The following is a 15068-nucleotide window of genomic DNA, read 5'->3' as shown; positions in this document are numbered from 1 at the left end:
CTATTTTATTACTACATATATTATGATATTATGTTAATATTGTAGATAGTGAAATATTTCATTGTGCTCAACTCCATATTTGAATACATGTGAGTGGCTGTCTGATAAAACAGTGAAAATGTAACTGAGATTACTGTTTTGTAATGTATGTGATGGATTCATAACATGTGAATTAGAAAAAGTGAGTTGTAGACTGGGTGACTAGAACATATATGATATATGGTATATGAGATTCTTACCAGAGAAAACCAAAATGTAGTGCATGATGATGTGCATCATGTAAGTTATAAGTTATAACTTTATAGCAAGAGCAAGAGCAAGAGCAAGAGCAAGAGCAAGAGCAAAAAATACATACATATAATTTTGAAAGAGAAGAGAGAGAAGAAAGCAAATTTACAAATTACAAAAGGGTGGAGAGAAGGGAATGGATTCCTCTGCTGAGCCTCTGGCGCTGTTGTCGGGCTGTCCTACCGTACGTGTCGCCCTCCCTCCACTTTTTACAGCTCCCAATCTGCACGGACTGAGGACGTGGACCCCACCAGCACCCCCCGGACGAATAGCATCTCATCACGTGAACCACCCATGTGACCCTATCCTTGCATGTCTACGTGGCTCTTTTGCCCACACCCCCACAGGCCACAGCACACCACATTACGGCGCCGTTTTGTACGGAGTTCAAAACCACAGTCCCATTGCCGTTTCGTGTATGAGCGTGTCCAATACGTCCTTCTCTATCTCCCAGACCACCCCTTCTCCTTGATCCTCAAACGCCATTGCAGTTTGCACCTTCAAGGATTCAGGCAGGTCCTTGTCAATTAAAGCATCAATGTCTTCAAGAAGTGTACAATCGGCACATGGGAAGCTCTGAATTTTAGAGCACACCATGTCAATGAGTTGTGACCCATGCATTTGCATGCCATTACAATTAGAATCAGATGTCACCCATGGCTTCATGTTGATATAGGGCCTCAAAATGTCGGCCAATATTTCATCTGCAAGATGAAAGACCAACCTCCGGTTGGATCTTTGACCGAGTTGACTAGAGAATTCGAGACTTGAATTTTCGAGACGGTGAAAAATGGAAGGGTCTAGTGGATGGGACGGAGCGAACCAGTTGGTGAAGGAGACTGGGGTGTCTTTATCTATGCCAGTACGGAATAATATTCTGGTGACGTACTGGCGCAATTCTGCTGCTGATCCACTACCACCAATATCAGGGCCAGCGGTGGTTGATCTGGTGGTGGTGCCACCGTTAGGAATGTCGCCATTGACGTTGGTGTCTCGGGTGCTGGGCACATGTCCCTGTGTCCCTTGTTGTTTGTACGTCTGCCTCGAACAACTAGATAACTGTGAACCACACCTACGTCGTTTCGATTCTTGGGCGTCAAATACTACCACTTGTGCTCCTTCTGCCTACAAATTTCCCATAACACACAGGATCAAGTTATCAACAAACAATAACTTGGTTTGGAGTATCTTCTTAAATTTCAACCCAAAAAAGATAAAAACATGAAATGACTTCATTGGTACCTGTTTTGGAGGGAGTTTGGTTGCTGGAGGTGAAGGGTCCTTCTTCACTGGAAGAAGAGTAGGGACATTGTTGAGATTAAACGGGGTTTTCTTGCATTTCTTGTCAGCTGGCATATTCATATTATTCATGGCTCTTGTGGCTGTTGATGGACGAACAAATGCTTCTTCCTGTTGCTTCTTGCTCAGTCTACGTTTCTGAAACGATTCCTGGCTCTTCTGCTCAGCCTTTGGCTTCACTGAAACCTTGACAATGTTGTTTTGTTGCTCAACATGGACAGGTAAAGATGACAGAGGCGATTTGGGTTTTGGAGGTTGAACTTGCTCCTTGGACTCTAAGAATCTGAGCCTGGGAGAGCAAGAAGGTGTTGAAGAGTGCTTTCCTGGACTTGCTTCTTCTACCCCTTTGCTTTCTTGGACTTGCTTCCTCTTGGATTTGAGTTGGTTTAGGAGCTCATCTCTGTCTCTGTTTCTGTTGGTGTTTGTGATGTCAGTCAAACCAACTTTCCTAGTCACAGTTTCTTTGACCTGCTTCACAATCTGCCTGGCATAGTGGCTTGGGCTCTTCCCACTCTCCTGATGGTCTCCAATAATCTTCAGTATCTCTTTCCTCCTTAAACAGGACAACCGAGAAAACTCCATTTCCTCACCAATATTCTCTTTGTTGATTTGAAGTGAAAGACGGTGATGATGATCAACATCCGATCTTCTAGCGGACGATATTCTTGGAGTCTCCGGTAACGAACGAGTATCGGAAACATGGTCACTATCCATGACATTTAGTACTCTTGGTCTTCTTTTCCGAGGCCGAAGAGGGTGTGAATGTGACGACGACGACCTTGCATGAGTGCTGCTGCTACATGTTGATGAAGTGGAAGAGGGTGAATGGGTTTCAGGAAGAAGCTCCAGACCCATTAGTCTTGCTACCAAGTTTGGGGTCTTAGTCCCAGGTGAACTCATATCTGGGGTTGATGTTGTGCCTCCACTTGTTTTGATCTGAATACCCATCTGGAATTTCAAAATCTACAACCAAGATTAGCTTGGGGGTCCAGTTCCATATATCATCATTGTTATCATCATTACTTGCTTTTTAAAACAATCTCATACTGTCATGCACTCATACATAAGAGAAAAGGTGAGCAAGAGTGAGGAACCCCAAAAAGGAAAACAAATTAATTAAAAATATATATACATATTTGCTTCAACAAGAAGTGACTAGCTACTATACACAAACTTACTGATGGACTATTTAAATTTTCTTCTTCTTCTTTTGTGATAGATGACAATGAAGTCCCCTCTGATGAATCCAAGCTGTTCCTAGGTGCTTCAACACCTGAATCATGAATGAATTCCACACAACTTATTTTTTTTTATTTTTCAAAAACAAAAAGCTAGCAGTTAGAGAGAGAAAGAGAGAGAGGACCTTCGGGGACAGTGAGTTCTTCTGGGTGCAAAGAGGTGGTGTTGAAAGAAGGTGGATGGTGCTGGTTTAAAGCAAACTGAACATGAGGGAAATCAAACAACTGAAACACAGCACACATGCAACCAGAAGTGGCGGTGTCTTTCTCAGCTCCTCCTACTCCACCACCACCACCTCTCTTGGAGGATCTACTTCCACCCCAATACCATTCCCTGCCCATAACTTGCAAAATAATAAAAAACAACTCCTTCCTCTTTTCAACGGGAACTAGAAAGATGGTCTGGAAAAGCTTCAACAAGAATGAAAACGACTAGTCCTAAACCCTAAGGCTAGGACTACAGTACACTGCAGAGGTTTGTGAGAGTTTGTGTGGAAGAAAAGCAGAAAAAGCTTGTGGGGTTTATGGCTGAGCATGAAGAAGCGAGAAAAGCGGATCCATGAAGCATAAACAGAGAGCTAACTACCTTTGGTTAGAGGAATTAAGTGTGTACATGGTACATGTAATGTATGGCTAGCAAAAGGGTCAGTGTGTGTGTAGGTTTTCGGGTATATTTTCTCTCACTTTTCTCTCTTTTTCTATTTTTGAGTCTTTTTTTGACACTCCCTCCCAAGCTTTTACCAGAGACCAAAACCAAGAATCAACCTGTGCTCTCTCTCACTTACGTTGGGAAATGAAAATAATGGTAAAGAAATGAGAAAGATGACGATATGACCACGCAACTCTCCTGGGCTACCTTTCACTCTCCCTTATATATAAGAGAGAGACATTCTCATCTCTCTCTCTCTCTCTCTCTCTCCCTCTATCCATGTGATCTATATATAATGTGTATGTATGTATATATATATATATGTGAGTAAGCTCAATTTACATAGTGTCAAATGGGTTTAATCGATATACGAGGAGGTGTATTGGGGATCTGCGACCGATCTAAATCTAACACTAAAACCTCTGTTTTCATATTATGACGTGTTCCACTCTGTTTTCATATTATCACGTATTTATCGATTATATCTTATAATTTTTTTTTTTTTATTCTCAGTTTCACTTGGTAGTTTGATGCTACTGTAACTTTTGTTTTTGGCCAGGGTTGCTACTATAACTTAACCATGGTTAAACTCATGCATTCTTCCATGTAAACTGGGGTAGCCTTGAAGGACAGTACCATAATGGGTCAAACTCAAAGCCAAAAGTCCTTTGCATTCAATAATTGACTACCACTCTCATCCCCAAAACTAGTTATATATAAATTTTCAAATTTTCATAATAGCTATAAAGAATTTTGATTTCTTGGTCAAACATTGGTCATGAAAATTGATGGTCAGTAACTGTTGGATCAAAATTCAATAGTTGATATTTAAATCTCAATAAAGTATTTAAAATTTTCAAATTAATGTCAACTATTAAATTTAGTGATTAACTACATGAATTTTCATAATTAATGGTGAACAAGAGATTAACAACTCGATCTGACTTCTTTTTTTGGCCAGTTAAAAACCTTCAACTCGATCTGACTTTAATTCTCTCATAACTCATAAGTAATTGGGTGAAACCCACACCATTAACTCAAATGTCTAACGAATTGAGAATTCGAGAGAAAGAAGAGCTAGAGAGAATGAATACAAGAACTTGCAATGTCTAATGAATCTTTTTGTTATCAAATTTACAAACATAAATACAAATCAGAAAAGATTCAGATACGTACAAAATTTTGTTACAAAAATATAAATGTATGGCTATCATAATAAAGGGACCATCGATGATCGATCACATCGATCATTATGTATGGACTTGTTGCATTACATGTCAAACGCCAAACCATCACGAGGCAAGCACGCAATTTAAATCACACTCATATATGAAACATAATTATTGACAAGTTTGAAGTCATGCACCATAAATTCTAATTAATAGTTACCACTGAATCGATTGTCAGTTTAATTTGTTACTGCATAGAAACTACTATTCATCCCAATTGTTTACTCCTTTATTTTTCAAACTTTCTCAGACGGCCGGATTGAGATTTATATATAGAAGATCCATGAATTTCCTGAGAAAATTAAGAATCTGGCTTCTTTTTGCACATATCAAATTCATTGTGACAGCTAGAGAGTGAACATTTTGTACTGATTGCTATAGCTTCACACAAAAACAGGGCCCTGCAGTGTAATTATCAAACATATATGGAAAGTTTTTGGGCTAATGCTTACCTTTTATAAGCTATGCTAGGTTGGGTTTGTGTACAAGAAGTATGCAGATCACATACATGATGAAAAAGTAGTAAACACTTAAAACCCAGTAGTTGTTTTGAAATTAGAACATGCATACATGCACTGAAATCTGAATTGTTGGACCCCATCAGCTTATCATATATATGCATCATACCTATGAAATAATATATTCTGGTGGCCACTGCGTGAACAGAGCTATAGCTATCGACATGGGAAGGCAGTGGGAGCACAATCGGACAAATCAAACCATGGATATTAATATTATGATGCCTGGCAATATGCATGGCATGGACCCCAAAAACTGAGCATAGAGATCCCACTTGACTGAGATTTTTCGGTGACCACAGTTGTACGTACCTTCCAGTCGACTGGCTAAGATGTATTAGGGGACCACAACTATGGCTTAAACCTCAAATCCTTCTATTCTCTCCTTGGTATGACAATATACTTCTACACGCAAAGACGTATTAGAGTTATTTATACTTACAAAAGTTTATCGTTTTTTCACATACACTTTTTGGTTATTCAAAAATTATATATACATCCTTTGAGTTTCAAAATTGTTGCACATAACCCCCTATAGTGAGACGAAAAATGATGAGAATGTATGCAAAAGACATGTTAAGAGGATGAAATGGCCTAATAAGATTACTCAAGATGTAAGGTTCAATCTCAATATAAATATCTTCTTTTTTGTTTATTTATTGTAGGGGGTTATATGCAACAATTTTGAAACCTCAAGGGGTGTTTATGTAATTTTTGAAACTTCATGGAGTGTATATGAAAAAATAATAAATCTTGGTAGTACAAGTGTAAATAACTCATTATTAGAAGTTCAATAAATATATTGAACTAATTAGAGACCCACAATTAGTAATTAATTAAATTAAACAAAGTTTGATTTTAGGAAAAGTGTTAAATAAATTTTACTAATTCAAAGCTGGCGCTAATGTTTTAAGGAGCAAAGGCTAATTTCCAATCCAGACCTTTTGTTGAAGGTTTTGGATAATGGGCTTGAATGTGTTATTTCTTGTTCATTACGTCTTGTATGTATAAGCCTTAAGGCCAAGCCCATGTACACACTTGTATAAATACCTATTCTTGAGCAATGATAATTAATGAATTCTAACAAGTCTCACACCTTTTCATACTGATTTTGTTGTACTTTATAAAACATTACTTGATATCATATAAGAACTCGTTTCTTTTTAATTTGAAGTTATTTAACGATTTTTTAGATATAAGAAATTCTTTAGTTTGCAGTGATTTAACGAGATGATGCATGATCATGTTTGTCATTTTCATTCTTGCCTGACCTCTAAACGAGGATCGTCACCCGTATGCTTTTGTTCCCCTTTTAAAATAATTCATGTACTATGAATACATGATATCGTGCATGATTGTAAATATATTTTACACAGAGGATATAAGTTATATAACAATATACAACAAGAACCCCATCATAAATTCAAAAGAAAAGTTTAATTACAATAACAATAATAAAATAAAAACCAGAAACTAACGGTCATAAAAATATATGTATAATATATTTATAAAACTAAGCATATTAACAGAATAAGAGCGGGGTGAATAGTATTATAATCGCTCCCCCGGTTTCGGTTTGTGAGAAAAATTGTATAATATTTACCAAACAAAGCAAGCAACTGTAGAACTAAGAGGCCTCATGTGCCCATTCATGGTGCAAATTAATCTTGCAATAAGAAGCCACCTTTAGCAAATAAAAAATAAAAATAACACACATATCAATGGGAGTTGTACTTAATCAATTAAACAAACGGGTTTCGACCATTTTTCAGGTTTGGCGAGCACATGGTAACATGATTAACACAATGATAGTGTAGAAATCGGTAGCTAGGAAAAAGTTATTTTATCTTTTATTCATTTTATGAATCTTACCTTATCCTATCTAATTTTATATAATTATCTAATAAAGGGGTGAGGTCATCTGATTCAGATTTTGCGCAAAACTTGGCAGATTCCTCCTACATCATATTCCTGACGACTAACATTTGCTCTAAATTCTAAATTGAATCTATCAGACTACCAGAGGGAGAAGCAGACAGAGAAACACACAACACAGAGAGAGAGAGAGCTATTTCAAATTCAAAGTGGTCCTCTTCCCGGGGCCCAAAATATAATAAAAACAAATCACTGCCTGCCATATTTAACCCAAAGCAAAAAAAAAAAAAAACTAAATTCAGTGCCTAGCATATGATCATCATCTGAGTAACCATGTGCAAATACTTTATACAAAATTACAAACGCTCTCTCAATTTTATCTTTTTCTTTTTTGGGTTTCATAATAATAACAATTTGATAATTGAAGGGGTATAGAAAGAGAGGAGCGTCTGGTGGGCTTAGACAGAGGGTGGAGTTGTAGGGACTTGCTAGGATTGTCCACACATATCATGACTATTTTTGTAGAGTAGAGCGAGAAAAAGAATTAAGCTATTATTGAAGATGGAAAAAAAAGAGCGATGATGTTATTAATTGTTATATATGATAGAGACTTAGAGAGAGAGAAAGAGAAAGAGGTCCCATTCCATTTTAATTTTTGTGCATGCCTAAAATGATGTTGCAGACAAACCATTATTGAGAAAGCTAGAGAAAGAGACCCAAATTTGCTCCATAAAATTCGACCCATGTTAAGATATGAAATTACTTTCTATATACGACCAATATCAGACTGCAATCATCCAATTGTTTTTCCTTACTATTTAATAGCAAAGATATCAAAAAATTTAGGTGAACCATCTTCTTCAAGTTCACGAGAACAAAAGATTTGAAGAATATATATCTGCATAACTTCAAAATTGTGCTTCACATAATCTGCGTATTAATAGAGCTCTTGCCAAGAAAAAAGTAATTAAGAAGAAAGAAGAGATAATTTTTTTTCTTCTTTTTAGTGGTCTGGATCTGGAAGGAAGCTACACATAATTGAGTAACAAACCACAGATGCTAGGGGAAACCTCACCCCAAATGAAATGGTACCTCAAAAGTCAAAGCCCAATTTGAATGAATTTTTAGCAATAGCTTTTCGGGCCAAGTTTAGGTGAGCCCAAATCACCTATGACAAAAGAATGACATAATTACCCTTAAATATGGTGTCACAACGTGAAATTTTTGAATATATATACATACAAGTTACAGCTGACTGACAAGTAAACATGCAGCTGAAAAAATCAAAGGAAATTAAATATACATATCTTGTTCTTTTATTTTTCGGCCTTTATCAGTCAAATAATAGGCTCACATTGCATTATTTTCTTTATTCTATATTATTTGAATATCTGATGTGGGTTGTGGAGTAAAATACAATTGGGCTTCAATATTGGATCAGAAGATCAAATGACGTCACAACCCCCAGGCGCCAACTATGGTGCGCGCAGTACTGGCGGTCCAATGAACAATTCAGTCTCTACCACCTGTAAACTCTGCCTACTTTGACTCCCCCGGTACCTAATTACACCTCCTTTTTCTTCAACCTCATGTTGCAACAGCTGTGCACCACACTGATATCATAGCGTACAAAATGAGGAAAAAACAAAAAAAAAAAGAATCAGAACCTCAAACCTCTCTAGTACAAGTGCATAGTTGATAAAATGAACCAAATTTTGTAATTCTATTGCAGCTTAGTCCAAGTGTCCAACTCAAGAACTGAAAAGTAAGAAAACATGGAGAGATGGAATAATTTGGAGTACCATCCAAACTAACCATAGATCTTATGTACTATTTAGTGTAATCTACTTACGTGAGCATATCTATACGATGGTACACAAGATAGTTTATAAAGATAGTACAGATTACTCAGTCCTTGATCGAAGGTAGGTCATGCATGTGTAGTTGTTCGTAACACTGAAATTAACTAGAGTTCAAAGGGATTTGAAGGTAATTAAAAGCTGACCTCTTCACATAACTTTGCATTCTCATGTAAGAGGAGCCTCTCCTGTTTTTATGGGAGAAAAATGGGATTAGAACTACTGAAGCATGCATATGTTAAGGGCCTTAAGGCTAAGAGTAAAACAAGCATATATAACCAGTACGTATGTATATACCTTTGCCTTTAGTTTCGCTAACTGCTCCGTAAATAACTGAGCCTGGAGTCACTTCAAATTAGTAGAAAATTGCAGGAAATGGGCATGACCAAACGTACAGAGAACAAAATAAATAAACTTAATTTGTGGACAAAACCCATTGATTTTCAGTTGAGGTGTTGATGAGACTTTGAAGTATATATATGCATATATACCTTTCTGTCTCTTATGCTGTGTAAGCTTCGCTCCAGCTGGCTACTGATCTGTTGGAGTTCCTCAGCAGAGCAAGAATCCAAACCATTCCCCAAAAGCTTCCTAAGAGATGCAAATAATTTCAGAGTTCAGAAAAACCTAGCTAGTCTGATGAAATATTTTCAGATAGATAATTAAAAAGCACAGGAGAAGGAGATCAAACTAAGCCATAAACCGTTGAGAAGCTTCTAGGATCTCAATCTTCTTGGCCATGTCAGCTGATTCATGCTTCAATTGCTGCACACAATTAACTAGTTTTAATTTCTCAGTTAAAAAATGTCTCATGGGGTTAGGGTGACATGCATAAATAATTGTCTTATAAAAATGAAAATCATATCATCAGCAGTGATATGTATCACATCATTATTAAGTTCATAACAAAAAGATGTTGAATTAGAAGTTTAGAACCAGGTAAAGAGTATTATCATTGTGTATAAACACATAGACGGCAACATGCTTAAGATGTCACGTACGTACGGGAGTTGCTAAAGGTAAAACTAGTTAACAACTTTAATCTCAACACGACAGAAAACACAATAGTAGTCCTGTTTATGATTGTCAGCAACTCTAAACTCTTTATAGGCAGCTAAACAAGAACTTCGATCATCATATATATATAGGTCAAGAACTCTAAATTAATTTGTATCTGTAATTATAAGCTTTCTAGCCTCAAATAATTGAATTCAGCTAAAAAACAGTTCATGCTATGAAAATCAACTTGTCAAGTTAATTACATACTTGTTTCTATTTCTTAACGTGCTTAACCACCCGGAAAAGGGTAGAGTCTGTAAATCCAGCATGGGGTGTGGGAAGTTTTGATCCTTTCGTTCATCCCCCACCCCCGCCCCCAATGGCATTCAAGTCTTACTTTGAAAAACATATACCACTTATATATTAAACTTTATGTTAAATTATTGTATATAAAGTCTTACTACCTTTAAGTCCTTGAGCTTAGTTGAATTGGTAAGAGTAGGTTGGGTAATTGACAAATTGGAATTAAAATATGTCTAAAATTTGGTTTCCTCCATTCCTCCAATACAACCAACGAAAAAAAGTCTTACTACCTTCCCATCATATTAATCGATTATCATTCCCGTCCAAAGACGAAATTTATCATCTGATATATTCACATCATGAAATTTTGTACACCTATCCTTTATAAATATAACAAACTTGATCTTGATCTGAAAGATGTACCTTCAAATTCCAAGATAAATAGATAGAACTCCTAACCTGCACATATTGTTCCGTTTCAACCTGGTTGGTTTGCCCAACTTTTGCATATTTATGGTATCGTCTTATCGTCTTTTGCATGCTGAAGCATCCAAAACACAAAAGGTCAAAATCAAATAGCAATATTTGTAAAAACTTTTATTGAAAATCATAGAGTGTGGTGCACCGTATTACAAGTGAGAGATATATAAGAGATCAATGCCTAGAAGACAAACGAGGTAAATCTAAGACCTAGCTAGAAACAAAAGAAGGTAAATCTAAAGACCCATATTTCAAAAGTTGAGAAGATTCATTATACAAGAGAAGAATTTCCTGATAAAATGAGAAGCTTCTAGTAATTCTTAATCGAGTTATTTGTGACAAAGCTTGCTAATTTATTTTATGCTCATTCAAGCACAGGGAACCTAACAATTATACATAAAGTTTATGCATATATGACAAGATACTAAGCTCAATGTCAAAGTATGGAGATTTGAAATTGCAATATATGTATATCAAGATTATGAATCAGCAAAGTAATATGAGAAACGCTAGCTTTTGTGCCATCTCTTTGTGCCAGCTCTATTCTCTGTGTGGTGATTACAAAATTGAAACCGTTCATTTTCTGCATTCATCGTTTATGCATTTGATAATAATTAAATGACTATTTTAACAATTTTTTATTTGATTAATTATTTGTAGAAATAATCTTTAAAGGATAATTTAGAAAATGAACGGCTTTTATCTTGAGACTATGTACATTGCGAAATGGAAAGGAGAACAGACAATGCACAAAGGAGAAGCTAGGCAGCTAGTATTCCTCAAATAATATTATGAAGGTTAATTAACAGTGTTAAATAAATACATATAGTACTACTACTAGTCTACTAGGCACACCTACTTGAACGTGTTACTGGGGATCAAATATAGAGAGACCTAAGAATATCGTTGTTCTCTCTCCTTATTTTTATTTAGATTTATAAACCTCGTTTGATTGATGTATAGGCTTGGATTGGTTAAATGACTATATTCATATGTATCCAAAAAAGAAGATGGAGAGTGTCTTCTAACTTAAAAGAACAAAAGTGGGAAGAAGATTGATTAGCCATAAGAGGAAACTTATCTCCACTAATCCCACCATTTTGTGGGGATTGGAATGGATAAGTTTTCCCTTATAACTAATTTATTTTCTTCCGATCTTCTTCCTTTGAGTTGATACACATAAATCTAGCCATTTAACTTATCTAATCTAATCCTACACATCAAATAAGGCCATATATAGTATCAAAGTTTTGTTCCAATTTTGCCTCTCCATATCTTAAAACTGACCTGATCAACCTCACCTTTTATATATTGGTTATCTTCAAGCAATTTGGAACTCACTTTAAACCATTCTGGGCATATTACAGTTACAGTACTAAGAGGGTCAGCCGCCTAGCTATTTTAATTGCCCCAATGACCATGTTTTGGTATTTCAATTAATCTTGGAACCTCTACGTAGAGCTAGGTAGCTTCACAGTTCGTCTGCTTCAATCTAACTTGAACATAGGGAGGGGGTGTTAATAAGAGAATACCACATGTTAATTGTTACGTATATATACATATATGATATATGGTCCTTAATGAGTCAAGTATATATCAAATCTTCACTACTATAGGGGTTTAAGATTTTGTGATAAATGTTCATTTTCTAATTCTTTATTAAACAAAACTAAAAATACATATGGTTGAAAGGATGATATACACATGAACGCATACACTGAGGAATTTAGAATTGCTGCTCTTTTGTCATTTTTATAAGTTACCATTATATACAGTGGAAACACTTCATGATGAACTAGCTAGAATAGCCATGGCTTATGAGAGAGTAAGGTAAATCAAGATTTCTGCCACATGGGTTGTGGCTTGTGGCAAAACATATTGATATATGATATTTATTGAGGAAATTAATAATAAGATTCAGCATAAGGATTGCATGAGCACAAAGTAGTGCATGAAATGACCAAATATAACATATATTGGACATTATGATTAGGAATGTCTAGCTACTGAGCATTTTACCAGAACTTCTAAGGACATGACTAAACCAATTAAATTCCACTTTATTTATGAAGAAATTAATGTGAAGTCGAAAATCTCCATGATGTCTTATTCGATTAGTAATGGTTTTGGGATGAATGTCTAGATTCTTTCATGGTATCAGAGCAGGTTCACCCACGTGTGTTAGGCTAAATGGCCACACGTACTCTACATCAACCAATATAAGTTATCCACGTGTTTGGCTTAAAGTGACGCCACATGTACGATGGCGTGTGAGAATGTGAAGTGTTATCCCACATTGGAAAAGTATAATTTTGCCTAGTGGCTTATAAGGGTTTGGACTAACTACTCTTCCCATTGTCAATTAGTTTTGGAATGAATGCATAGATTCCTTCAATAAAATTCTTATAGATCGTCATATATTAAGACACAAAGCTGAAATGCTTCTTCAAATCTCATGCACCATATTCAATTAATTAAGCAACCGGAGAAAATTAATTAGCAAATGTTATTTAAAACCTACAGTTGCCAATCTGTACGTAGAAGGAGCAGACTCGTATGACCAGTAAGAAATCGATCTCAAATGAATTAAATTTCATGTGATCTAGTGTTCTCCATGCAATAATCATTTGCAAATTAGTAATTATAAAAGCATTGTACATGTGGGAATTAAAAAGCTAGCAAGGGGGCCACAAAGGCTGAGAGGATTTAGAGAAAGCGATGAAGAAGATGATCGTATTGTACGATACTGCACACTACTACACTAGCTAGCTAAGCTCAAACCAAACCCCTACAACAACCCAACCCATACCATACCTTGTTACTTAACACGCAAAAAAAATATATGTATATTTGTTAAGGTCCGTTTTGGCTACATGTTACGAAGCAGCACATAGAGAGAGAGAGACAGAGAGACAGAGAGAGTAAAAAGAAAAATTAAGAAAAAGTTGGGGTTGAAGAAATATTTAAAGAAATTAAGCAACTTACTCAGAGCTGGAGAACTCATAGAGCCTGCCTTTCTGAGAGAAGATGATGACTGAAACTTCGGCATCGCAAAGAACTGAAAGCTCGTAAGCTTTCTTCAACAACCCATTTCGACGTTTCGAGAAGGTCACTTGCCGGCTTGTCGCGTTTTCAATTCTTTTCATCTCGATCTTCCCCCTCACCATGTCCTACAATACTCACAAAAATTGGTTAATATAAGCTTGCTAGCTAGTCGAGTGTTTACTTAATTAATTTGTAGCATTATTTATAAAAAGAGTTGCAACCTCAACACCTCTGGAAGATATTTGAAGAACAAGTACAACTAGAACACTGAAAAATGTCAAATTTTGTGAAGAAAACCCAGCAAAGGTTTACAGCACAAAGATCCCAATAAAGTTTCAAACTTGCTTCTATTCTAGGTAAAACACAAATTAGCTAGAGATGATGAGTCCCAGAGAGATTCATAAAAGGAAACCCGCAAAAAGATATTAAAATTGAGTTTCTAAAAATAGAACCCGTAGAGAGACCCCATAAATACTGACTAATTAAAACACAGGAAGGCACCCCAAAAAGAGCCAACAAGAACAGTAACACAGAGGACTGTATGGAAAATAATGGCTACAAATATGGAAAATAGATCAGAAACCCTAGAATCAGAGTGAATGAACGCAAAGAACAACTTTGTTATTTGTTTGTGGAAGGTGTGGATGATGTACCAATCTCTTTATTCTCAGACCACACAACCCTTTTTTTCCATATTGATCGATAGCTCATTTCCTTCACTTGCATTATTCTCTTTGTACGCTTTCGATCTTTAAGTCCTGCCCCACAAAAAGGGAAAGGTATAAAATTAGAAGGAAAAAAAAACAAATCAAAGGATTCTAAACCTCAACGCTTATCTTATTTTGTCAAAATTTAGAAACAAAAGAAGAAGAAAGGGCAAAGATAAAGAAAAGGACAGAATTATACAGGAAATGATCTTAATAAATGATAAGTTGATAACAAAAGAAAATTGGGAAAAGGGTTTTTCTAGTAAATAAACAGTCTTTTCAAAAGCTCAGAGGGAATAAAGAAAAAGGAAATGGGATTTTTATAGATATTTCATGTTTCATCGTACAATGACTTTGCCCAATGAGAGACGACCGTGTCACGTGGCTAGCCTTGTGTGGCGGGTCAAAATGTACTTTCTCTTTTTTTTTTTTTTTTTTTTAATTTTGGATGCTTAAGCAGAATTATAATCGTCAGTCAAAATGTACTCTTTTTTTTTTCCTTTTTTTTTTTTTTTTTTTTTGGATGCCTAAACCCTAAACCCTAGCATATAATCGTCATACTTTACCCAATGAGAGACG

The 15068-nt window shown here is 35.9% G+C and overlaps 2 protein-coding genes across 3 annotated transcripts; both read right to left on the bottom strand.

Annotated features, from left to right (window-relative positions):
• Positions 1-198: 198 nt before the first annotated feature.
• LOC147289506 (uncharacterized) lies at positions 199-3573 on the bottom strand. 2 transcript variants are annotated; one of them, XM_086236497.1, is made up of 4 exons: positions 2951-3573; positions 2766-2860; positions 1531-2550; positions 199-1413 (listed from the first exon to the last, which is right to left on the bottom strand). In XM_086236497.1, the coding sequence occupies exons 1-4, from the start codon at positions 3165-3167 to the stop codon at positions 676-678; spliced, it is 2070 nt and encodes a 689-aa protein (XP_086092623.1). In that variant the 5' UTR covers positions 3168-3573; the 3' UTR covers positions 199-675. The 2 variants fall into 2 exon arrangements, with proteins under 2 accessions (XP_086092623.1, XP_086092624.1); XM_086236498.1 differs by having other exon boundaries at positions 1531-2535.
• A 4726-nt stretch (positions 3574-8299) lies between these two features.
• Positions 8300-14423, bottom strand: LOC147289505 (MADS-box protein AGL42-like). Its single transcript, XM_086235079.1, has 8 exons — positions 14004-14423; positions 13723-13907; positions 10717-10798; positions 9659-9720; positions 9447-9546; positions 9253-9294; positions 9102-9143; positions 8300-8709 (listed from the first exon to the last, which is right to left on the bottom strand). Exons 2-8 carry the CDS (start codon positions 13902-13904, stop codon positions 8572-8574), a joined length of 648 nt encoding a protein of 215 aa, XP_086091205.1. The 5' UTR covers positions 13905-13907; positions 14004-14423; the 3' UTR covers positions 8300-8571.
• Between the last annotated feature and the right edge of the window lie 645 nt (positions 14424-15068).

This window comes from Dryas octopetala, chromosome 3 (assembly GCF_963921425.1).
Source record: "Dryas octopetala chromosome 3, drDryOcto1.1, whole genome shotgun sequence".
Taxonomy (NCBI): domain Eukaryota; kingdom Viridiplantae; phylum Streptophyta; class Magnoliopsida; order Rosales; family Rosaceae; genus Dryas; species Dryas octopetala.
This window is presented reverse-complemented; position numbering and strand designations above follow the sequence as displayed.